The sequence below is a fragment of the Myxocyprinus asiaticus genome, chromosome 9, assembly GCF_019703515.2.
Source record: "Myxocyprinus asiaticus isolate MX2 ecotype Aquarium Trade chromosome 9, UBuf_Myxa_2, whole genome shotgun sequence".
Lineage (NCBI taxonomy): Eukaryota > Metazoa > Chordata > Actinopteri > Cypriniformes > Catostomidae > Myxocyprinus > Myxocyprinus asiaticus.
In genome coordinates this window covers 4,646,549-4,672,765 of record NC_059352.1, presented here as the reverse complement: position 1 = coordinate 4,672,765, position 26,217 = coordinate 4,646,549, and the positions used below count along the sequence as shown (strand labels likewise).

At 37.1% G+C, this 26,217-nt stretch overlaps 1 protein-coding gene across 15 annotated transcripts; it reads left to right on the top strand.

Moving 5' to 3' along the window:
• Window positions 1-1,996: 1,996 nt before the first annotated feature.
• Window positions 1,997-25,532, top strand: LOC127446308 (high mobility group protein HMG-I/HMG-Y-like). Of its 15 annotated transcripts, XR_007898191.1 has the most exons (10): window positions 1,997-2,766; window positions 8,090-8,167; window positions 8,660-8,704; window positions 11,586-12,704; window positions 12,813-12,890; window positions 13,063-13,366; window positions 18,454-18,552; window positions 20,637-20,714; window positions 21,206-21,250; window positions 24,037-25,532. XR_007898191.1 is itself a non-coding variant. In XM_051707124.1 (5 exons), exons 2-5 carry the CDS (start codon window positions 18,463-18,465, stop codon window positions 24,103-24,105), a joined length of 282 nt encoding a protein of 93 aa, XP_051563084.1. In that variant the 5' UTR covers window positions 1,997-2,286; window positions 18,454-18,462; the 3' UTR covers window positions 24,106-25,532. The 15 variants fall into 15 exon arrangements, 7 of the variants coding, with proteins under 7 accessions (XP_051563084.1, XP_051563078.1, XP_051563082.1 ...); XR_007898188.1 differs by having other exon boundaries at window positions 1,997-2,286; window positions 2,547-2,766; window positions 11,586-13,366; XR_007898192.1 differs by having other exon boundaries at window positions 1,997-2,363; window positions 2,547-2,766; window positions 11,586-13,366.
• The last annotated feature ends 685 nt before the right edge of the window (window positions 25,533-26,217 follow it).

Genomic DNA, 26,217 nt, shown 5'->3' with positions numbered 1-26,217 from the left:
CAGAATCTGTTTCCCCCTAGCCTGATAGGGTATGGGGTTATGGTTAGGGTTGGTGGGGTAGTGTTAAGGTAGGTAGGGTAGTGTAGGTTAGGGTTAGGGTAGGTAGGGTACGGTAGGGTTAGTGTAGGTAGGGTAGGGGTAGGGTTAGGGTAGGTAGGGTAGTGTAGGTTAGGGTTTGGGTAGTGTAGGTTAGGGTTGGGGGGGTAGGGTATGGTGGGTTTAGGGTTAGGGTAGGTATGGTAGTGTAGGGTAGAGTAGGTTAGGGTAGGAAGGGTACGGTAGGTTTAGGGTACGGCATGCTATGGTTAGCGTAGGTAGGGTAGTGTAGGTTAGGGTAGTGTAGGTTAGGGCTAGGGTAGGTAGCGTGTGTTAGGGTAGGTAGGGTAGTTTATGGTAGAGTAGGTTAGGGTAGGTGGGGTAGTGTCGATTAGGGTTAGGGTAGGTAGGGTACGGTAGGGCACGGAGGGGTTAGCTTTGGTTTGTGCATGGGGGAACACATTCTGGCAGCAGAAAATTTTGCCATCAGATACTGTTCCCCCCATACAGATCTGCTGGGGGGAAACAGATCCCGACTTGGAAACATAGTTCGACACAACAACGGCAATAGGAAAAAGGATGTTATTATTTCCCAACTGCGTGTTGGATGTTCAGCATTAAATCATAGTCTGCACATAATAGGGAAACATGAGACCGGTAACTGTGAAAAATGTGGATATCCCGAAACGGTAGAACATATACTCTTAAACTGTGTTGCATATGAAGGAGAAAGATTTCATCTAATCCTAGCATTAAGATTGTTGGGAATCAATTATATTTCACTCCAGTTTCTGTTAAATAATGGCCCAAAGCAATCAAGAATTATTTAATTATTTGCAAATGACAGGATTTATCAATAGGATTTAGGATGAATTAATTTATTAATGAATTATTATTATTATTATTATTATTATGCCATTTTATGCTCCACACACCAGTCCAGTAGGTGTCGGAAATGCATCTTTTATGTTGGTTTGCCAACCACCATAAAATATGACCAGAAGAAGAAGCCAATCACTGATGATAATAATAGGACTACAGTGGGTTGAACAAGTCAGACCAAACAAAGTAGTAATATGCTCAGATTCTTCTTCAGCTTTAATTAGTATAATACATGCAAGTTCAGACAGAGAAGATTTATTAATGGAAGTATATTTATCACTATACAGACTGAAAGAGGCAGGAATAGTGGTGTATTTTTGTTGGGTTCCAGCACATGTTGGGGTCTCTGGTAATGAAGTTGCTGATAAACTAGCAAAAAAAAGCACTAGACAAGAGGGAGGTGGATGTTAAAGTACCTATGGGGAAAAAGGAAGCAAAATCCATTCTAAAGAAAAAGTTAATGAATAAATGCCAAATTAGATGGGACAGTAGTAACACAGAGAGATGGTGTTATAGTATTACACAGACAGTAGGGAGGATAAATTGCCAGGGAGGAAATAGAAAAGAAGTATTGCTGTCTAGATTAGACTGGGACACACAGGGTTGAAATCAACACTGGCACTTATGGGTTTGCATGTAAATGGATTATGCGACGTGTGTGGTGTATGTGAAAATGTATGTCATATATATATATATCGTGATATATTATTTGGTCACTTTAAGAATGGGGAGGACAGAATGAAATATGAGGATATTTTAGAAAAAGGTTTAATGGACAGACAGGTATACAGAGCACTAATTAAATTTATATATGACTCAGGTCTAGGGTCTAGAATATAATATGTGTGGATGGAAATACTCTACTTAATCTGGAGCATGAAGAGCTAATTGTGAATGTTAGAGGATCTAAACACGCAGTGCTAGCATGAGCATGCGCTCTGATTGGTCCACGGATTGGGAAGGCGTATGAAACATCCATACAGATTTTAAACTTCAGACTCATCACCCATGCAAGTTTAATTTGCCATCCAGTACAGTAGGTGGCGATAATGCCCCTAAAGAGTTGATCGCCATTAAACAACAACAACAAGAAGAAGCCAATCACTGTTAAACTCGATAAGAATAAGACGGCTGCTATTCTCGAGCTCGCTCTAATCACATCTGTTCTGTATATCCGTTCGCAACGGACAGTGTTCACTTCTTCGTTTGACATCCGTAGACGTCTTTTTGCGTTGGATTTAGACTGCGCTTTATTGGTTGACCGACGATTGCGCTCGAATTCAAACAGGAGACATTGTGCACGCGGAGGTGTGGCCACAGAAAACACAGCGCGTGCATAACATTCTTCGCTCTTCTGTATAAGTGCATGTAAGTGAATGCTTTTTCCTCTCGTGAAAGATTGCACAAGGGCTGTAATGTTCATTTGCACGTCGTTCAATATGAAGGTAAAGACTGTGCACTGTATGGTTCCCATGAAGATATACGTTGCATAAGCTAGTGAGCGCCTCGCCTTTGCAACAACACCTACACTTATTTGCCAAAGCACAATCCGATCTGAAAAGATAATATACAGAAATGAAATACAACTGCGAATTTACACTGAAACAAAACATTATGACCACTCACAGGTGATGTGCGAATAACGTTGATCATCTCCTAACAAGGCCACGTGTCAAGGTTTGGGTAGATAAGATGGAAAGCGAACAATCAGTTCTTGTAAATGAAGAAGAAATGGACATGGGTGAAGACCTGAGCGACTTTGACAAGGGCCAAATTGTCATGGCCAGACGACTGGGTCTGAGCATCTCTGATACGGCAAGGCTTGTGGGGTGCTCCCGGTCAGCAGTGGTGAGTACCTACCGACACTTTCTGACTCAAGAGGAAAAGTAATGCAATTATAAAACCTAAATTACAGGGTTGTCATAGGTTTGTTTATGCATGTTGCATAATGCACCACTAGTTTTCTATTAGGGATGCACAATATATTAGATTTCAAAGTACTAAACGCTTATCCATTTTTGCTACTCTACATTATCAGTGTTGGGTGTTCAAAGTAATTAGTTACTGTAATTACTTTTTAAAATGCCTTTTTATTCAGTGTAATGCATTACAATTGAAACTCCTGTAATCAGATTACCGTTACTGATTTTTCAGTCATGTTAATTACTTGATTACTTTACTTTGGTTACACATATTTCCAAAATAATATTTATGTAGAATACATTTAAAACATGAATTGTGTTCATGTGTACGCAACCATCTACGGACAGTTTGGATAAAGCATCGCCATTGGTTGGTACATTTTTGTTTTTACTTCACTTTGTAACCTAATGCAACTTAAAACAGAAAGATATTAAGCTAACCTAAGGAAGTGGGCATCTTCACATATACAGTTGATGTCAGAAGTTTACATACACTTAGGTTGAAGTCATTAAAACTAATTTTTTAACCACTCCACAGATTTAATATTAGCAAACTATAGTTTTGGCAAGTCATTTAGGACTTCTATGTTGTGCATGAAATGAGTAATTTTTCCAACAATTGTTTACAGACAGATTGTTTCACTTTTAATTGACTATATCACAATTCCAGTGGGTCAGAAGTTTCCATACACTAAGTTAACTGTGCCTTTAAGCAGCTTGGAAAATTCCAGGAAATGATGTCAAGCCTTTAGGCAAGTAGCCAATTAGCTTCTAATAGGAGGTGTACTGAATTGGAGGTGTACCTGTGGATGTATTTTAAGGCCTACCTTCAAACTCAGTGCCTCTTTGTTTGACATCTTGGGAAAATCAAATGAAATCAGATAAGACCTCAGAAAAACAAGTCTGGTTCATCCTTGGAAGCAATTTCCAAACGCCTGAAGGTACCACGTTCATTTGTACAAACAATAGTTCGCAAGTATAAACCCCATGGGACCACGCAGTCGTCATACCGCTCAGGAAGGAGACGCATTCTGTCTCCTTGAGATGAACTTAGTTTGGTGAGAAAAGTGCAAATCAATCCCAGAACAAGAGCAAAGGACCTTGCTGGAGGAAAACAAGTATCTATATCCACAGTAAAAAGGAGTCCTATATTGACATAACCTGAAAGGCTGCTCAGCAAGGATGAAGCCACTGCTCCAAAACCACCATAAAGCCAGACTACAGTTTATGCACATGGGGACAAAGATCTTACTTTTTGGAGAAATGTCCTCTGGTCTGAAGAAACAAAAATTGAACTCTCTGGCGCTCTCACCTGACAACTGTAAGGGAGTAGGAACTTTACGAAAAACTCACTTGTAGCATCTTTAATCGCTAGCTTCTAATTCAGTAAAAGGATCTCGGTGCTTTGCCACGACACTCAATCACTGGCGAGTGAAATCTGAATATGTAATAGCCAATGGCTAATAACTGAAATATTTAAGTTGCATAGCGTGAAATTTAGTCGCAACGTAGAGGGCTGGTACGTCTGTTTGTGTTTCTGTGACCGCTGAAGGGACAACGAAAATGAACAAGGATGAAAAATAGACATTGTTTTGAAATTGTTTGACAAAAAAACTAGGGGAGTCGATTTTAACACGTTAATTTAGTGTATAGAAGTATTAAAAAAAATGTGTTAAAATGCAATTAAAGGATTAGTTCACCCAAAAATTATAATTCTCATGATTTACTCACCTTAAAGCCATCCCAGATGTCCATGTCTTTCCTTCTTCAGCAGAACCGAAATTAAGATTTTTATAAGCACATTTCAGTCCATACAATGAAAGTGAATGGGTGCCGTGAGGCTGGCTGTTTGGTGGTCCAAAAGTCATTTAGGCAGCATAAAAGTAATCCACAACTTCAGTCGATCAATTAATGTCTTCTGAAGCAATTAGGTATGCTCCGATCGATCATCCACCATTGATAATTTGGCCGATTGCATACACTTAAGACTTAAGCAGCACTGTCGTGGCATCACGGAGTGTGGGGAATACTGGCATAGCGTTTTAAGACAACAAACTTGATTCAGCAGTCACGACGAAGTAGGAAAGGTATGGCGAATATGAAAAGTTTGTGTACTGTTAATGTGGCGTTTCACACGCGACAGTAAGGCAAAGGGAAAACAGCGCGAGCTGTGAAACTGTCCTTATCGTTCATGGCAGCAGCTTCTCAGTCTCCACTGGGCATAGGCATCTCAGTAATAACGTGAGTTACAAGATGTGGTGTAATTCAGACATCTTTATTAAATATCTCCTGATTAAATCGATATTAACAATAGTAGCACCTGTAAAGTCCAGAAGCTTTCCTTTCATCGCTTGCCCTCATGAGAGAGCATGTGTTTCCCTCATTAAATTCCAGAAGCAACAAGTGAAAAATGAACTATTAATACAATCATCCAACTAAATGAAAAGGCAGGGAAGGAATTTATAAATATAACAATTCTTTACACAATATTAAGATACCATAATATAATGAAATTTTTTTTATAGAAATAAAGAATAATAATTATATGAAATAATAACAAATCAATAACCAGAAAATTTCACATTAAGTTTAATTGCACCTATAGGTTATCAGTTTGTCTTCAGTTTGACACTAAGCTGCTTATATACACGCACACACACACAGTTGCAATCAAAATTATTCAACCCCCCTGACCAGCAATACATTCTGGTGATGTGAATTAAAACACATCAACTAAAACCTCAATAAACATTCAAAGTAAGTTTTTAATACACATTTGAGTGATTTTGAGAACAAAGAGTTCAGTTTACCCACATTTTAAAATAAACAGTAACTAATTCTCTCCACAAATGTCATGTCAAAAATATTCAACCCCCAAAGTCAATCATTTGTGGAGCATCCTTTATCTTTAATAACAGCAAATAAATGTTTCAGGTAAGTGTTCTCAGACTTCGGACACCTCTCTATTACAATTTTTACACATTTCTCATGAGCAAAAGCGTCCAGCTCATTGACATTCTTTGGTTTCTGTGCTGCCACTGCTTCCTTGAAATCCCAACAAAGGTTTGCAATGGGATTTTAATGATGGACTGAAAGGGCCATTTAAGGACATTCCACAACCTATCCCTGAACCAGATTTTGGACAGCTTGGATGTATCCTTGGTGTTATTGTCTTTCTAGAAAGTCCAGTGATCACCGAGCTTCAATTTACACACTGAAGGCATCACATTTTTCATGCCAAAATGGCCTGATACCTAAAAGAATCCATGGTGTCAGTCACATAGTCGGGATAGCCGTTTCCTGCAGCCGCAAAACACCCCCATAACAGGACTGACCCACCTCCATGCTTGACTGTGGGGATGGTGTCGTTCTTGTCTTCACCTTGTCATCTTTCTCCAGACGTACTGCTGACCCATGGGTCTAAAACTCATTTTCAGTTTAGTGTCATATGTCTATAAAACCTTCTTCCAGGACTCCACAGGTCTTTCCTAATTATACCTTGAATATTCAAGTCAACATTTCCCTTGAAGTTTTGCTTTCTTCCACACCCCAAGAAGGTTGCTGTTGTACCATATTTAAAAAATGTATGAATGCTGCTGCCAACTTTGTCTATTGGAAATTGAAGTGCCTTGGAAATGTACTTTTAGCCATGACCTTTCTTGTGTAATGAAATTATCTCCTCTATAACTTTTGAGACAGCTTATTTTTAATAGCATTTTTTGCATAGAAATACATTTTTGCTTACAACGCTAAACTTACATTTTAAAACTTTACATGCCATTGCAGATTGATGACTTAATGTTGTTTTAAAACAATTACTTGTGTAGCCTTACATATGAATAATTATTTTGAATAATTATGACATGGCTGTATTTACAAAAAATCCTGCTATTTAGAAATATTAGGTTATATATTCACACTATGACTTTGAATGTGTCACTCAACTGATATAGATGTAAAGTTTAAAAATTCTGGGTCATCAGAAAAGCTTACCTTTGTAAATCCTTACTGTCTTGGGGGGGGTTGAATAACTTCGATTGCAACTGTGTGTGTGTGTGAGAGAGAGATAGATAGATATATACACATACACACACACACTACCGGTCAAAAGTTTTGAAACACTAATTCTTTATTATAATTATATATATATATATATATATATTACATTTTAGAATAATAGTAAAGTCATCAAAACTATGGAATATCATAAATGGAGCTATGGGAATTATGTTGTGTCTAAATAAAATCCAAAATAAAACGAAACTGTGTTATATTTTAGCATCTTCAAAGTAGTCACCCTTTGCCTAGAATTTGCAGACATGTACTCTTGACATTTTCTCAACCAACTTCTTGAAGTATCACCCTGGGATGCTTTTTAAACAGTATTGAAGGAGTTCCCATCTATGTTGGGCACTTATTGGCTGCTTTTCTTTATTATTTGGTCCAAGTCATCCATTTCAAAAAACAATATTTTTTCCTTTTTATTACATTTGAATTTATAATGAAATAAATTAATATCGTGGCACAATTATATATTTTTTTTCTACAAAACTAATTTCAAACATTTAAGCATACACCTTCAGATCAAAAGATTTTTAAGATCATGAGAAACATTTCAGTCAAGTGTTTCAAAACGTTTGACCGTGTGTGTGTGTGTAATATTAAATCTAAATATAGAGAATATTTTGTTAGCCTTGATTTAAAGTCTTTTGAAAAAAAGCTTTTTTAATAGGCCTTTTTTAATCTCTTTTTGTCAGCAAAAACAAGGCAAAAGTGATATTACTGGAAAGAGGAAAATTCAATTAATAGCGACAGTGTGCAGAAAGCTTACATATAGCCAGTTATGAAGGAGATCGTGATAAAAGGTGAAATGATCGGTGATTGGTAGCGGCTGTAAAAATCCTGATCGGAGCATCCATGGAAAACATTTTGGGAAAATAACTTGAAAGTAATAAGTAATGTGATTACTTTCCCCATGAAGTAATTAGTAATCCAATTACAATTTAAAAAGTAATTTGTAGTGAATTTTTTTTTTTTTTTTTTTTTTTTTAAACTTACCTAACACTGTACATTACAAGTTGCGATGCCTCATGTCACCCAAATCATTAGTACATTATATACGTTTTATATATCGATGTTTATATTGGCTATATATCAGCATCCCTAGTTTTTAGTAACATTATAGTCTGTTGTGTTCCAAAACTGTATCAAGGTATCTTTTAAATAAACATGTTAAAATTTCCTTGCAGGAAGCAAGTGGATCGCCAACTCCAGAAAAACAAAGAGTACGACCAAAGAGTAGCAGAAATAAAGGACCTTCCAAGAGAGTAAGTGATGTTGTCTTTTGAATTAACTCTCTATTTATGTCATGATTTCTTTAGGTATGGCCTTGTGTATAAATATAAATACAGACATTTTTTTCACAATTGCACTAGAACAACACTGCTGTCTCTGATTTGCAAACACACAGAGACGTGCATTATCACATTTAAATAGTGTGTGCAGATTTTTTCTTGACGGCTCATCCCCAGACCAGCAGGTCACCTGCTGTTAGCCACTTACTGTAGCTCAGAGCAGCCTCTGCTTCAAGAGTCCTCTGTGAACTCATTGCCCCCTCCATCTGTTTTCATGTGCAGAAAGTGGCTCCCTCTACTGGTGTTAATGCAGCATTGTTATTGGCTCAGTGAAAATACTTTGTGGGGGGGGAAACATACAGCACTCTACAGTGTTTAACATGGGAGGGAAGATTGTGTACAACCAAGTGACACATTTTTTGAAATGACATTAATTGTTAATTCATGTAATTTTCTATTTAATAGAAAGCATCGGCTGGAGGAAAACCGAAGGGAAGGCCTAAGAAAGAGGTACACTTAAAGCAACAGTAGTTCAGCCAAAAATGAAATGTCTGTCATCAATTTACTTGCCCTCATACCGTTTCTGTATGACACTTTTTTTTTTTTTTTATTTTTTATTCCATGGAACACAAAAGGAGAAATTGTGGCTGTCAAGATCCATAAGTATACCAAGGCCATATATTTCAAGTCTTCTGAAGGCATAAGATAGCTTTGTGTGAGAAACAGGCACACTGCATTCAAATATCCATACTTCCCTACTATATAGTTTGCCAATGGAGTAGTATTCCGAATCCTCCGTATTCATAAACCAGTAAGCAAGAAAAACCCGAATGACAAGAAGTGTGGATCCACTGGACACATTACTATCCCATAATGTCTCAGGAGCTGAGGCGGTGTCACGTTCAAAATGCTGGATTTAAAAAAAACATGAGAAAACTGTCCAGAAAACCTGAGCTCCTTAAAGCACTTAAGTTGCTAACTTAGTTTCTCACTTAAAGTACTGAAGTTTCAGCTACTTTTTAGAAGTTACTTTGATTCCTAACTAGCCTAATTATACATAATATTGTATAGAGTTGATGTTGATTGAATTTTATGGGTAACAGTTAATACATTCTCAATGTAGTTATTCATATTGTTCATTTGTGTTAATCTGTTGATTAAATGTATGTATTTGACATTTTCACACCTTACATTTATGTTAGAAAAAATGCCATATGAAGGTATAAAATGCCCCTGAAAATCAAATCCAGGTGGCAAATATTGCCCCTTAACATACAAGGTAATTTCTGACCCTGGTTACATGTAGTGCATTTAAGAAAACGGCGTAACTGGTATAACAACAGCACCGCCTACTGTACAGGAGTGAAATAGTTTTTCCATTTCATGTTTTTACGGACTCTGTGTGAATAGACCTTCCGTCAGAAGTTCGTCTCGCAAAATCGTCACTGATTTGGTGTGAACAGGCCTTCAGTTGTAATATTATAGTTTCTGTTGTTGATATAGCTGATAAATGTCTCGCAGGATATTTGAGTCATGTAATTAACCCATTAGTAAAGTTCATTGAACAGGTTCAAGTGGGAAAAATTCCCAACATAATGACTGACTGGATTATTTGAAATCAATTCTTTCTAGATTTTATTTTCTTTCAAATAAATTGTTCGTGTTAGTGCATGGTTAATATCTTGCAGTATTTTTCTTGTCATATCTTCATCAACAATATGTTTTAATTAAAACCATTTTATTATCGTCATGACTCGTCACTATCGTCTCATCTTTATTATCGTTGTCAAAATCTGAAAGCCCTTCATCGGTGAACATTTTCATAAATGGAAACAGGGCGAGATTACCACTGAATAATGACTTGAATATCAGGATGTTTTTCACACAAAGATGGACTACTTTTATGGGTGCTTTTTTGTCATTTTTGAAGCCTCACAGTCTGTATGCCTTCGTGGTATGGAAAAGAGCTGTGTGAGCATTCTTTAAAATTTCTCCTTTTGTGTTCCATGGATAAAAGAAAAACGGTAAATGAGGGTGAGTTGGTAGTTTTCAGGTGAACCATTCCTTTAAAGGAGCATTCAGTAGTTCTCTAGCTAGCGTTAGCATTGCTCTTCATGTACATTAAGTATTGGTGTGACAGTGATGTTAGACGCTGTACTGCCATCTATCGATGTGGATCAGCATGATCGTCTCTGCTGCCCCCATCAACTTTGGAATATCATTTGCATCTGGAAAAGGTTTGAGGTAATTTCTAAAGCTATTACTATTATAATATAATTGCTTTGCCTAAAAACAAACGTCAGAATTCAAGTGAACAGACTTCTACAGTTAAGGACAGATTATTATTGTCCCTCGTATCAGTAATCTTTGGAGACCGTCTACCTTTCACGTTCTTTCTAAGGACAGTTATTACCTTTTATTAGAGAACTGCTTGGGATAAAATAAACCTCAATTATCTAGCGATACAGAATGTTCTGTAAAGGAAAGATTAGAATTGTTTTTGATGATCAAATTTAGCATGTCCCTGAATACTGTATTTGGCAAACTTGTTTTATTTCCAAGCAACCAACGTCATGTTTTACACAAAATCCACAAAAATCGCTGTGCCAAGCTACTTTGCACTAAACTAATGAAGACGTAGATGCCTTACCGTTACCGTTTTTTGCCGGTAAAATCATTTCTGTCTTCTTGCTTGAAGCAAGTTGCTTCAGACCTTTTTTTTTTTTTCGGCAGTACAGCTACTGGATCTCCCATATTCTCCGCTGCTAAAGCATGATAAATAAGTATGTTCCATTGTGTTCCGTCACCATGACAAATTCCGTGTGTGTGTGTGTGTGTGTGTGTGTGTAAGCATACTTTACAATAAAGCTCATTGTGATTCTTTTCGCTCTTTGCATCATCAAACAACAATGTTCTAAGCATAGCCAAGAGTATCTACGTAGGCGGCAGCCAATTAGCTCAATGATTTCCTTCGTTTAGTGAAATGCCATGGGTCATATGATTTCAACATGTTGAAACACATTGAAGGGGGTGAGCTGCACCATGTAGAATAAAACACTTTTTATATAAAACTATTATGAGTACAGTCTTCATCTCATGTGAGTGTACACCATTCAGATCACTCTTCACATTTCATTCATTAATGTGTAAAACTTTTTAAATTGGCTCCAAACTACTGAATGCACCTTTACATTTTAAATTTCATTACAACTTTCACAGCAGTAACTGCAACCCGCAGACTATTTTAAAGGACAATCTATCATAAAACCAATTTAAAATAGCAGTTCTTTTTAAATGTCACATCTAACATGCATAACATGAAGCTTTGCTTGCTTGAAATCTACCTTACAGTTTATACCCAAATGTTTGATACCGTTCTTTGATGAAACAGGAGAAGGAAAAACAGGCACCTCAGGACTCGTCTGAGGACGCTGAAGATGACGAGGAAGAACAGTAATTATATCTTACCGGAGCACTACCTCACACAACCAAACAAACTGCCCGTCTGCTCTTCAACATGTGAATCGCAGGGAATGTCATTTCACAAAAGGACAGTAATAACTGTAAAGGAAATATTCTGCATAAATATATAATGCGTTTTATGTAAGTAGGTCAAATAAAGAAACCAGAGTCAACCTACATGAGAAAATGTGTTTTTAGTATTTAGTTTACTAAAAGTATATATCTATTGAACTAAAATGCTTAACTACTTATGTTTTGTTTGCAGCTTTGTTTTGTATTTTATCCATGTTGTTGACTAGCTATAATTTAACTCATATGCTGTCTTTAAAATTGTTTTAACCTAATTTGGTCTTCCCGGTCAAAAATGACCGGCCTGTTACAAATGGCTTGTAAATCTAATTTTGCTATTTTATCACCAAATATCAGATTACATCTTTTTGTCAACTCGTTTTTATTTCAATTAGCACAGGCTTTGTACTTCTATCTGCAACTTATTGACTGTAGACCTCCTTGACCTGAGCTTATGCACCTCCGTTTTGCCGGTTAATTTGTATTAGGAATCATATGTCTGTCACAGTGACACTATTGGTAAATTTTGACGAATTGTCCAATTTTTAAGACATTTTTGACACCAGCTAGGTGTTGCTGTTACAAATTGCAGCGAAACTGAACTATAAATGTACTTATTTGGTGTTTTGTGCTAAATGAGACATTCCAAATAATTCATGTTTGGGAACTACACTGATCAGCCACAACATTAAAACCACTGACAATGGGGTTTGTGGTTTGTCCCTCCTTGGGCCACTGTCGGTAGGTACTCGCCACTGCTAACCGGGAGCACCCCACAAGCCTTGCTGTTTCAGAGATGCTCTGACTCATTCGTCTTTCCATAACAACTTGGCCCTTGTCAAAGTCACTCAGGTCTTTACTCCTGCCCATTTCTCCTGTATTTAACATGTTGCCTATAGGAACTGATTGCTCGCTCACCATCTAATCTACCCAGACTTATGGCCTTGTTAGGAGATGATCAATGATATTCGCTTCACCTGTAAGTGGTCGATGTTTTGACTCATCAGTGTATATCTCACCTGAGGTATGAGGTTTTTCTGAAATGTCTTTAGCTTGGCTTTCTTTCTGCCATTCTTGGTCACCACAGTCTCCTCATAGAACTCATTAGCCAGATCTCCATCTTCATCAAAATACAAGGAACTGCAAATGACCCAACTTAACCATGGTAAAATATGACCTAATTCAAGTAACTCTAAATCTGCAAAACCAGAACATTGATCTAAAAGTCAACATTAAATGACATTTGTAATTTGCAATCCATTTTACTTCCGTAATGTGACATTTCCAAGTGAAAAAAATGGAGGACAAGATTTGATTGGTTACGTTGATTAATACAGGGGTTTTCTGGCCGGGATATATTGGCGAGTATTGACGCTGACTACCACCCCTGGAGTCACGAGTTCGAATCCAGGGCGTGATGAGTGACTCCAGCCAGGTCTCCTAAGCTACCAAATTGGCCCGGTTGCAATGACCTCCTCATGGTCGCGATTGGGGGTACACTATCTAAAAGGGGCATGTGGAGCCTCCACATGCTGCGAGTCTCCGCGGTGTCATGCACAGCGAGACACGTGATGAGATGCGCGGATTGACTGTCTCAGAAGTGGAGGCAACTGAGACTTGTCCTACTCCACCCAGATTGAGGTGAGTAACCGCGCCACCACGAGGACCTACTAAGTAGTGGAAATTGGGTATTCCAAACTGGGAGAAAAGGGGATTAAAACAAAATAAAAAATTAAGGGATTTTCAGATTGGTGTCCCTAGGGGCCATAAGAGGTGATAGGAAGGTCTGTGGAAAATTTCAGAAAAATAAAATAAAAATACAGAATTTGACATTAATGCCATTACTTCATGTTTATACATTTAATATTACCCAAAACTGGCTAAAACAAAAATATGCTGTCAACATATTTGAAGTATTTTCTAGATAATTAGGGATGAACCAATATGATTTTGGCCGATACTATACTAATTTGAACAAAAAAAACTATAGGGTATTACTGTCCCTTACATTATTTTTTCACCGGATTATTGTTTCTTTGGAATACTGCATGTAAAATGTACAAAAAAGTACAAAAGCTACTTTATTTTTCTAACAATAAATAATTTCCATTGAACAAGAACATGGATTGGATCTATTGAACACATGACAGGCCAACATTTTAAGACCGCCACAATGAAAGAAAAAAGTTACGATTTTATATATATATATATATATATATATATATGTATATATATGTATATATATATATATACACTATATTGCCAAAAGTATTCGCTCACCCATCCAAATAATTGAATTCAGGTATTCCAATCACTGCCATGGCCACAAGTGTATAAAATGAAGCACCTAGGCATGCAGACTGCTTCTACAAACATTTGTGAAAGAATGGGCTGCTCTCAGGAGCTCAGTGAATTCCAGCGTGGTACTGTGATAGGATGCCACCTGTGCAACAAGTCCATTCATGAAATTTCCTCGCTACTAAATATTCCACAGTCAACTGTCAGTGGTATTATAACAAAGTGGAAGCGATTGGGAATGACAGCAACTCAGCCACGAAGTGGTAGGCCACGTAAAATGACAGAGCGGGGTCAGCGGATGCTGAGGCGCATAGTGCGCAGAGGTCACCAACTTTCTACAGAGTCAATCGCTACAGACCTCCAAAGTTCATGTGGCCTTCAGATTAGCTCAAGAACAGTGCGTAGAGAGCTTCATGGAATGGGTTTCCATGGCCGAGCAGCTGCATCCAAGCCATACATCACCAAGTGCAATGCAAAGCGTCGGATGCAGTGGTGTAAAGCACGCCGCCACTGGACTCTAGAGCAGTGGAGACGCGTTCTCTGGAGTGACGAATCACGCTTCTCCATCTGACAATCTGATGGACGAGTCTGGGTTTGGCGGTTGCCAGGAGAACGGTACTTGTCTGACTGCATTGTGCCAACTGTGAAGTTTGGTGGAGGGGGGATTATGGTGTGGGGTTGTTTTTCAGGAGCCGGGCTTGGCCTCTTAGTTCCAGTGAAAGGAATTCTGAATGCTTCAGCATACCAAGAGATTCTGGGCAATTCCATGCTCCCAACTTTGTGGGAACAGTTTGGGGATGGCCCCTTCCTGTTCCAACATGACTGCGCACCAGTGCACAAAGCAAGGTCCATAAAGACATGGATGAGCGAGTTTGGTGTGGAAGAACTTGACTGGCCTGCACAGAGTCCTGACCTCAACCCAATAGAGCACCTTTGGGATGAATTAGAGCAAAGACTGCGAGCCAGGCCTTCTCGTCCAACATCAGTGTCTGACCTCACAAATGCGCTTCTGGAAGAATGGTCAAAAATTCCCATAAACACACTCCTAAACCTTGTGGAAAGCCTTCCCAGAAGAGTTGAAGCTGTTATAGCTGCAAAGGGTGGGCCGACGTCATATTAAACCCTATGGATTAAGAATGGGATGTCACTTAAGTTCATATGCATCTAAAGGCAGATGAGCGAATACTTTTGGCAATATAGTGTATATACACACACACACACACACAGTACTGTGCAAAAGTTTTAGGCACTCTTAAAAAATAATGAAATGGTTTTCATTGATCAATTAATGTCATACAAAGTCCAGTAAACATAAAAAAAGCTACATCAATATTCGGTGTGACCACCTTGCCTTTAAAACGGCACCAATTCTCCTAGATACACCTGGACACAGTTTTTCTTGGTTGTTGGCAGATTGGATGTTCCAAGCTTCTTGGAGAATTCACCACAGTTCTTTTATCTGTTTCAGCTGTCTCAATTGCTTCTGTCTCTTTATATAATCTCAGACTCGATGTTCAGTGGGGGGCTTTGTGAAGGCCATGACATCTGTTGCAGGGCTCCCTGTTCTTCTATTCTAATCTTTTCTGTTTGCAAAAGTAATGTTTGGGAGTCTAACATTTATATTTCCTATTGACACACTAAAGCTGAAGATATAAATAACCATCTTAAGACAAATGTTTTTGTGAAACACCTTATGTGACTAAGACTTTATATATACACTATATTGCCAAAAGTATTCACTCATCTGCCTTTAGACGCATATGAACTTAAGTGACATCCCATTCTTAATCCATAGGGTTTAATATGACGTCGGCCCACCCTTTGCAGCTATAACAGCTTCAACTCTTCTGGGAAGGCTTTCCACAAGGTTTAGGAGTGTGTTTATGGGAATTTTTGACCATTCTTCCATAAGCGCATTTGTGAGGTCAGACACTGATGTTGGACGAGAAGGCCTGGCTCGCAGTCTTCGCTCTAATTCATCCCAAAGGTGCTCTATCGGGTTGAGGTCAGGACTCTGGCCTGCACAGTCAAGTTCTTCCACACCAAACTCGCTCATCCATGACTTTATGGACCTTGCTTTGTGCACTGGTGCGCAGTCATGTTGGAACAGGAAGGGGCCATCCCCAAACTGTTCCCACAAAGTTGGGAACATGGAATTGTCCAAAATCTCTTGGTATGCTGAAGCATTCAGAGTTCCTTTCACTGGAACTAAGGGGCCAAGCCCAGCTCCTGAAAAACAACCCCAGACCATAATCCCCCCTCCACCAAACTTTTATTGGCAACCACCAAACCCAGACTCGTCCATCAGATTGCCAGATGGAGAAGCGTGATTCGTCACTCCAGAGAACGCGTCTCCACTGCTCTAGAGTCCAGTGGCGGCGTGCTTTACACCACTGCATCCGACGCTTTGCATTGCACTTGGTGATGTATGGCTTGGATGCAGCTGCTCGGCCATGGAAACCCATTCCATGAAGCTCTCTACGCACTGTTCTTGAGCTAATCTGAAGGCCACATGAACTTTGGAGGTCTGTAGCGATTGACTCTGCAGAAAGTTGGCGACCTCTGCGCACTATGCGCCTCAGCATCCGCTGACCCCGCTCTGTCATTTTACGTGGCCTACCACTTCGTGGCTGAGTTGCTGTCATTCCCAATCGCTTCCACTTTGATATAATACCACTGACATTTGACTGTGGAATATTTAGTAGCGAGGAAATTTCACGACTGGACTTGTTGCACAGGTGGCATCCTATCACAGTACCACGCTGGAATTCACTGAGCTCCTGAGAGCGGCCCATTCTTTCACAAATGTTTGTAGAAGCAGTCTGCATGCCTAGGTGCTTCATTTTATACACCTGTGGCCATGGAAGTGATTGGAACACCTGAATTCAATTATTTGGATGGGTGAGCGAATACTTTTGGCAATACAGTGTATATATATATATATATATATCTTTTACAGTCCCCTTTTTATGGCACAAAATTTGCGTATGACAATATAAAATTCTGAGAAAACCCGCCATTACATGTTCAACAGTAACAGTATATAATAGTAACAAATATAAAAATAAAAAATACTTACAAAAAGTAAGAAATTATTGGGTATATCTGAAAAACATATTTAATAATATACATTTTTATAATATATAAAATAGGGCCTGCATTGTTTTTAGCCAGAGGAATCTTATTTATTTTTAAGTTAAATATACATATATACTAGAATGTAGGACAGTTACTTTTTAAAGAAATGCGGGTTTTTAAAATCTGAATTTATCAAAAAAAATAAATAAATAAATAAATAAATAAAATAAAAAAACATTCATCCAATAAATTCAGATATTTATAGCAAAGGTTCATTTTTCTTCCTCTATTATCAATTCAAAATCTTACAATATCCCAGTTAATGATGAACAGATGAGCCTAATATTGCACTAAAAAAATAAATACTTATGGTTTTCGCATTTCAATTTCATAAAATTCCATCAAATTGAACGTTGTATTTATTTTTAAAAAAAAAATTGTTTTTAACAGTTGTTATTAAATTGAATTGCGTTAATCTTAAAAATAGCCTAAAATATTTTTTTGAGTGCGTGAAAACTACATGAAAACTCATCTACATGAAAAATAAGTTATTAAAACGCATCTCTCTTTGTATTTGGCGCCACCAATTTGTCACCGACAGCAATGAAGAATATTGCGCGTGGAGACCCGCCTCTCTGCCCGTCAACCTGCTGCTCTTCCTGCGCTGCCATTGGCCTTTCATACCAGTGACACGGCTGCTATTCTCGAGCTCGCTCTAATCACATCTGTTCTGTATATCCGTTCGCAACGGACAGTGTTCATTTCTTTCTTTGACATCCGTAGACGTCTTTTTGCGTTGGATTTAGACTGCGCTTTATTGGTTGACCGACGATTGCGCTCGAATTCAATCAGGAGACATTGTGCACGCGGAGGTGTGGCCACAGAAAACACAGCGCGTGCATAACATTCTTCGCTCTTCTGTATAAGTGCATGTAAGTGAATGCTTTTTCCTCTCGTGAAAGACTGCACAAGGGCTGTAATGTTCATTTGCACGTCGTTCAATATGAAGGTAAAGACTGTGCACTGTATGGTTCCCATGAAGATAAACGTTGCATAAGCTAGTGAGCGCCTCGCCTTTGCAACAACACCTACACTTATTTGCCAAAGCACAATCTGATCTGAAAAGATTATATCTATATATATATATATATATATATATATATATAGATCATATATCATATATTAATTGAAAAACCACTGCGAATTTATAGTAGACCAGTTAATGTAATGCATTGCATTTGTTATAACAAACCTCTAATGCATAATAACAGACCATTTTCATTGGCGTTATAAATGAAGAAAGTAGCTGAATAGAAAACCGACTGCTTATATTTAATTTTGTGTTTTTGAAGCTTGGGAACATGAGTGATTCAGAGAAACAAACTGTCTCCCTTAAAAACAAGGATGGAGTGGAGAAAAGGGGTCGAGGGAGACCAAGAAAACATCCAAAGGTATGAAGTAATAGTTCATTATTAATATAATTATTATTAATGCTAAATAATGCAGGTTAATTTCAGATTCAAAGGAAAGGTAATGCAATTATAAAACCTAAATTACAGGGTTGTCATGGGTTTGTTTATGCATGTTGCATAATGCACCACTAGTTTTCTATTAGGGATGCACAATATATTAGATTTCAAAGTACTAAACGCTTATCCATTTTTGCTACTCTACATAATCAGATTACCGTTACTGATTTTTCAGTCACGTTAATTACTTGATTACTTGAGTACATTACTTTGGTTACACATATTTCCAAAATAATATTTATGTAGAATACATTTAAAACATGAATTATGAGGTGGCCTGGGTATCTCAGCGAGTATTGACGCTGACTATGACCCCTGCAGTCGCGAGTTCGAATCCAGGGCATACTGAGTGACTCCAGCCAGGTCTCCTAAGCAACCAAATTGGCCCGGTTGCTAGGGAAGGTAGAGTCACATGGGGTAACCTCCTCATGGTCGCGATTAAGTGGTTCTCGCTTTCAGTTGGGCGCGTGGTAAGTTGTGCGTGGATCATGGATGGATAGCATGAGCCTCCACATCGCGGTGTCATGCACAGCGAGACACGTGATAAGATGCACGGACTAACTGTCTCAGAAGCGGAGGCAACTGAGACATGTCCTCCGCCACCCGGATTGTGGCGAGTAACCGCGCCACCACGAGGACCTACTAAGTAGTGGGAATTGGGCATTCCAAAATTGGGGAGAAAAGGGGATATAAAAAATAAAAAAAAAAACATGAATTATGTTCATGTGCATGTCTGTTTGTGTTTCTGTGACAGCTGAAGTGACAATAAAAATAAACAAGGAGGAAATATAAACATTGTTTTGAATTTGCTAAGGGAAAAAACTAGGGCTGACGATTTAACACGTTAATTTAGTGCGATTAATTATATAAAAATAACATGTTAAAAAAACTAATTTAATCATGCCTACTGACACGTAGGTAAATTCCATAACAAAAGTACAGATTTTCCTACCATACGAGCAATTCAGGCTTGAAGTTCATCTGTTTTTACGGGCCGCGTCAATAACAAACCTCACAAGCAGCGCAACCACAGAATGAGAACGGCTCACGGTAGAAGCACAACAGAATACAGGAATCTTGAGATGCGATTTTCAAAATTTCCACTACTTTTAACATGACAAAGCGTCCTAAAAATGTGGCGTTCATGACACTGAATACCAGTGAGATGCTCCAAATGCGTCCGTCTGAGGCACATGTACATAAAGCGACAATTAAAAATAGTGCAGACGGAATGCAAGAACGCGTACTGTGAGGACTGGACACCTTGACGAACTCGATGCAAAACAGACTGTTGTCAACTGTAGGCAGTATATTTAGTTCTTAAGCCACTTTTTGTATCATCTTATAAATGATTTATTCATCTGCCACAATAATGCAATTTATTTCAAACTGAATTTTAATCGGTATTATAGATTTATTATAGGCCCTATGTATTATATTTATAAATATTTGAATTATTATTTCTTATTATAAAATTAATTATATGAATATCTTTATTTGGGGGCCTTTCTCAGCAAATAATGATGTGATTTAATTGCGATTAATTAACCGGCATGTCATGTAATTAATTTGATAAACATTTTTAATCAATTGATAGCCCTAGAAAAAACAAAAGCTTTTCTGTAAAAATAGTTTTGGATAATAACTTAAAAGTAAAGTAATTAGTAATGTGATTACTTTCCCCATGAAGCATTTAGTAAAGCAGTCTGATTACAATTTTAAAAAAGTTATTTTTAATTTGTAGCGAATTACTATTTTTTTTTAGTAACTTACCCAACACTGTACATTCTAATGTTGCGATGCCTCATGTCACCCAAAGCATAAATACAAATATATAAATACATGTTTTTGAACAGGAAATGTTAACATTTATTTAAAGGATGCCTTGATAAAATTTTGGAATACAACAGACTATAATGTTACTAAAAACTAGGGTTGCCGATATATAGCCGATATATACATTTTATTTCATACATCGATATATAAACATCGATATATATTTACAGGAAGCAAGTGGATCGCCAACTCCAAAAAAACCAAGAGGACGACCAAAGGGTAGCAGAAATAAAGGACCTTCCAAGAGAGTAAGTGATGTTGTCTTTTGAATTAACTCTCTATTTATGTCATGATTTCTTTAGGTATGGCCTTGTGTATAAATATAAATACAGACATTTTTTTCACAATTGCCCTAGAACAACACTGCTGTCTCTGATTTGCAAACACACAGAGACGTGCATTATCACATTTAAATAGTGTGTGCAGATTTTTTCTTGACGGCTCATCCCCAGACCAGCAGGTCACCTGCTGTTAGCCACTTACTGTAGCTCAGAGTAGCGTCTGCTTCAAGAGTCCTCTGTGAACTCATTGCCCCCTCCATCTGTTTTCATGTGCAGAAAGTAGCTCCCTCTACTGGTGTTAATGCAGCATTGTTATTGGCTCAGTGAAAATACTTTGGTGGGGGAAAACATACAGCACTCTACAGTGTTTAACATGGGAGGGAAGATTGTGTACAACCAAGTGACACATTTTTTGAAACGACATTAATTGTTAATTCATGTAATTTTCTATTTAATAGAAAGCATCGGCTGGAGGAAAACCGAAGGGAAGGCCTAAGAAAGAGGTACACTTAAAGCAACAGTAGTTCAGCCAAAAATGAAATATCTGTCATCATTTGCTCACCCCTTTTTTTCACACAAAGCTATCTTATGGCTTCAGAAGACTTGAAATATAGCACACACATCGTAAGACCTACTTTTATGGTGCTTTTTTGCCATTTTTGGATCTTGGCAGCCTCAGAATTTCTCCCTTTGTGTTCCACGGTGAAAGAAAGTCAGTAAATGAAGGTGAGAGTGAAGACAGAATTGTTATTTTCAGGTGAACTGTTCCTTTAAATTTTGAATTTCATTACAACTTCCACAGAAGTGACACCAACTCAACACAGACTATTTTAAACCTATAAAGTCTGACATATGAAAAAATTGTCAGAAAATTCTAATTTTACCAATAGACCATTAGACAAACTATAAAAAGAAATTTTGCTCATGTTTTTTTATGCATCATATTTGATACATTAGGCTTTAAAGGTCATTATCCTCCTAAGACCCGTCAGTTAATTTTTGTGTGGGACATTTGTTATTTAATTTGTTCTTATCCCATACATGCTACAGTGGTAAATGTTGGGGTATTATAAGAGGACTCCCTGGGCTTTTCAGAGATACCAAATGTTTGAGAGTTTGGCCATCACAGCTTCCTCTCTTTGCTCTATAAATATGGATTGAAATGTATCACAGTTCAATTCAGCACATCAAATACATTATAAGTAAAATATTCTTTTTTCAATAAACATTTTTTATCATATGCACCAAACACTATATTGACATTTAAAACTTTTTTCGCTGGGTCTCAGGAACTTTTGGTAAGATGACATTATAAAAGCTTGTAATGTAAAATAATGAGATCTTTATGACAGAGCAGGCTGCATATATGAAAATACACTGAAATATTAGTTCACACTTTAAATATATCTTATAAAAAGTATATATCAGAATTTTCAAAGCGCTGATTTGTTTTTTGTTTTTGTTTTTTTGTGGTGTGCATGAATGTAATGTAATAGTCATTGAGAGATATGCCTCAAAAGCCTGTTGTATCATATTTGATACATGGATTTCAAAGGGGTGTTTCCAATAAAATAACATTCAAAATTTTAACCAAACATAAGTTACTTATATTTAGCAAATACTCATTTTAAAATATCAGTAACAATATAATCATTACTGTCACTTTTACTTTATTAAAATAAGCTGCCACTTATCCCAACATAAGAGTCACTTTTCGTGCAAGTCAGCCGCCATTTTAAATAGATCATACAGAACTGTAATGGGCAACATACTGTAGCTCCTATGATGAGAAGAACCAGGTATGCTTGAGGTCAGTATTAGGCAAACTACTTCCTGTTTTTGGTCCGTTTAGACGTCTTTGGTCCATGTTGCATTCATATATCAATCGAACCTCACCAGGGTTCATTTGGAAGCGGACCGAGACCCTCTATTCAGGCGGTCTCGGTCCGCTTGTTTGGTGCGCACCAAGGTTCGGATGGCAACGTTCACACTTGTTCAAATGAACCACACTAACAGAGCAATCGCACCAGAGTTCGTTTTAATCAAACCAAGCCTGCCAAGTGTGAACACACCCTTAATGATCTTCATCGTGCTTTTGGCGCTTTAAATGTGCTAAATATTCTTCTCATCTGACACGCGAATGTTTCACGTGACTGTGGCGCACGCTGTCTCTGGAGCGCCGAAGTGCGTGAGTCCAGCAGGCTTCCGATATTTGTGCTCCAGAAACAGGAGAGCTCAGAGCGGGAACACTCGTGCTACTCAATCATTTTTGACCCAGGAAAACCCCAAATGGAGAAAGAAATCTCCACAGAATGGGACGACTCCCAAACAGGTCAAGAAAATGAAGAGGAGCTTGTTATTAAAACAGGTGCGACATCTGTGGTTCACGCGACGATAATCACTCGTAATACAAGCAATCTCACCACCTCAAAATGAAGCATGCAAAAGAATAATGCATTAATTTGGTAATTTATTTATTTTGCAAGAAATTATGTTTATTTGATATTTATTTTCTTCAAGAAGTGTTTATTTTCATTGGATATTTGTTTTTACTTGTTTTATTTTCTTTGTCGCATTGCTTTGAGAAGATCTTACGTTTCTTGAGCAAAGTTTATAATAATAATAATATTAATAATAATAATATTGGTCAACAACGTTTTAAACTGAAATGTGGCATACTGTTATATTTAGCATTTTGGTAAGGTTGATTTTTTATTTATTTATTTACTTTGACATTGTGTGTCTTGTTCCAACTAAAGAGGAAGTAGTTTTAATTTATTAAGTATTTAATTCACTGACTAGGGTTCCAAAAATAGGCATTACAATATGGTTATTTTATATACAGTATAAACCAATTTTTATTGATTTTCCAGAAAACTTTTACTATATCATTGTACTGTATGTATCGTTAACGTGATATAAAATTACTTGTATCGTGATATAAGATTTTGGTCATATTGCCCACCCCCTAGACCGTTATAAACATTGAAACCACTTTTTTTCCACACATAACCACTAGATGGTGCCATAAACATGTGAAACTTACATACTATAGGTTGTTTGGCTCGTCAGCTTGAACAGAGAGTGAATCGGAAGCCGTCAAATGTTGTGTATCATATTTGATACACACAGCATTATAGAGTTAAAGGTCAAACTATCATAAAACCAATTTAAAATAGCAGTTCTTTTTAAATGTCACATCTAACATGCATGAAGTGAAGCTTTGCTTGCTTGAAATCTACCTTACAGTTTATACCCAAATGTTTGATTCCGTTCTTTGATGAAACAGGAGAAGGTAAAACAGGCACCTCAGGACTCGTCTGAGGACGCTGAAGAAGATGAGGAGGAAGAACAGTAATTATATCTTACCGGAGCACTACCTCACACAACCAAACAAACTGCCCGTCTGCTCTCCAACATGTGAATCGCAGGGAATGTCATTTCACAAAAGGACAGTAATAACTGTAAAGGAAATATTCTGCATAAATACATAATGCGTTTTATGTAAGTAGGTCAAATATAGAAACCAGAATCAACCTACATGAGAAAATGTTGAGTGTTATTAGTATTTATTTTATTACATATATATCTGTTGAACTGAGGTGCTTTACTACGTTTTGTTTGTAGATTTGTTTTGTATTTTGTCCATTTTGTTGACTAGCTATAATTTAAATGATGGGCTCAATAGTTCTCATAGAATACATTATTTTTTTGAATGTAGCTGTTTACAGTTTACTAGTTCAATTAGCTTTTTATTAGATGTTCCATCTTACTATACAACTGTCAGTGAATATTTCTTAAAGCAGGTTCTTGTATTTTGTAGTCCTGTATAGGTAACCCAGGCCTGGTGTTGAGGGAATAAATATATTTAACTTAAAATACCATTGTAATTACCACTTGAAACCCCAGGAATCGGCATAACAAAGGTCTGTCACAATGACACTACAGAAGTTAATGGAAATGTTGGTAAATTTTAAAGAATTGTCCAATTTTTAAGCCATTCTTAATACCTGCCAGGTGTTGCTGGTACAAATTGCCGTGAAACTGAACTATAAATGTACTTTTTGGTGTTTTGTGCTAAATGAGACATTACAAATAATCATGTTTGGGAACTATATCCTATAATTATATTAATTGTACCCAAATCTAACATTTCTGCCCCAAGCTTTTTTTTAAATGGTTACTTTTCCAATGAAAGCAGAAGGGTTTGGTGGATGAAAACATGATGAAAAAAGCAGAAATAACTCGTCAACCTAAATAATTAGCTAAAAAGCATTGCATACAGTATAATTCCTCAAGGTTATCCACACACCCAAGTGCTTTTGGAATACTTATTTCTAAATTATTTAAACCACTTGCCTGTGTTTATTTAAATCACAACATTTAGAAGCTGAAGGATGTTCTCAAAGGTTGTTTAGACCCTTGTGTCTTGAGTTATAAGACTATTACATATGAAGAAATGCAACCTAAAGCTTAGCCAAGTTGTCCTTAAAACACTGTGCATTCAGATCCTCATAACTTCAGAATTATATTCGCCTCAGGTATTATGGTGTCGTGATCAGACAGCAAAAGCCCAAGAAAATGTTCATTTCCTCAGTAGTAAAAATACCCTTTATCCTGCAGTGATTGTTCGTGAATAGCAGTAGAATAGCCTACATGTAGGCATACTGTATGTGGGATTTTGTTAATGCAACATTAGAGTTCCTTAATGTGTATTAGATTTATTGACTATTCATTTGTGTGTGTAATGTGTGTTGATCCTAATAAAAATACTTTTGCAAAATATTTATGCATTGTTATACAATATTAAAACTATTAGTAGCAGTAGTACTGCTTTTATTATTTATGATTACATTATAATATAGTAATATTTTATTATGCAATATTGTATACACAGAATAATTGTTTAAAATAGTATTAATCTTTATTGTGACAAATATGTGATCTACAAGTGTAGGTATAATTAAAAATATATATATATTTTATACCTATTTCAATCAAATACTATGCAAAGGTCAAATGGAATTATAGGTTTTATATTTTAGGTATTGATGGGTTTGTTTGTTTATGATGTTTAACAATTTATTCTTGTTGATGCTTTCTAATTTATTTTTACACTCCTTGTTCAATTTACTCAACTAAAATGAACTAAAGCAACACAATTCTAGAACATTTTCTCACTACTTAAAGGGATAGTTCACCCAAAAATGAAAATTCTCTCATTATTCACTTACCCTGATGCCATCCCAGATGTGTATGACTGTCTTTCTTCAGCAGAACACAAATTAAGATTTTTAGAAGAAGATAGAGCTCTGTCAGGTCCTTATAATGGATGTATACAGGTGCCAGCACTTTGACAGTCCAAAAGTCACATTTTGGCAGCATAAAAGTTATCCACACGACTCCAGTCGATCAATGAATGTCTTCTGAAGCAAATCGATAAGTTGGTGTAAAAAATAAATCGATAGTT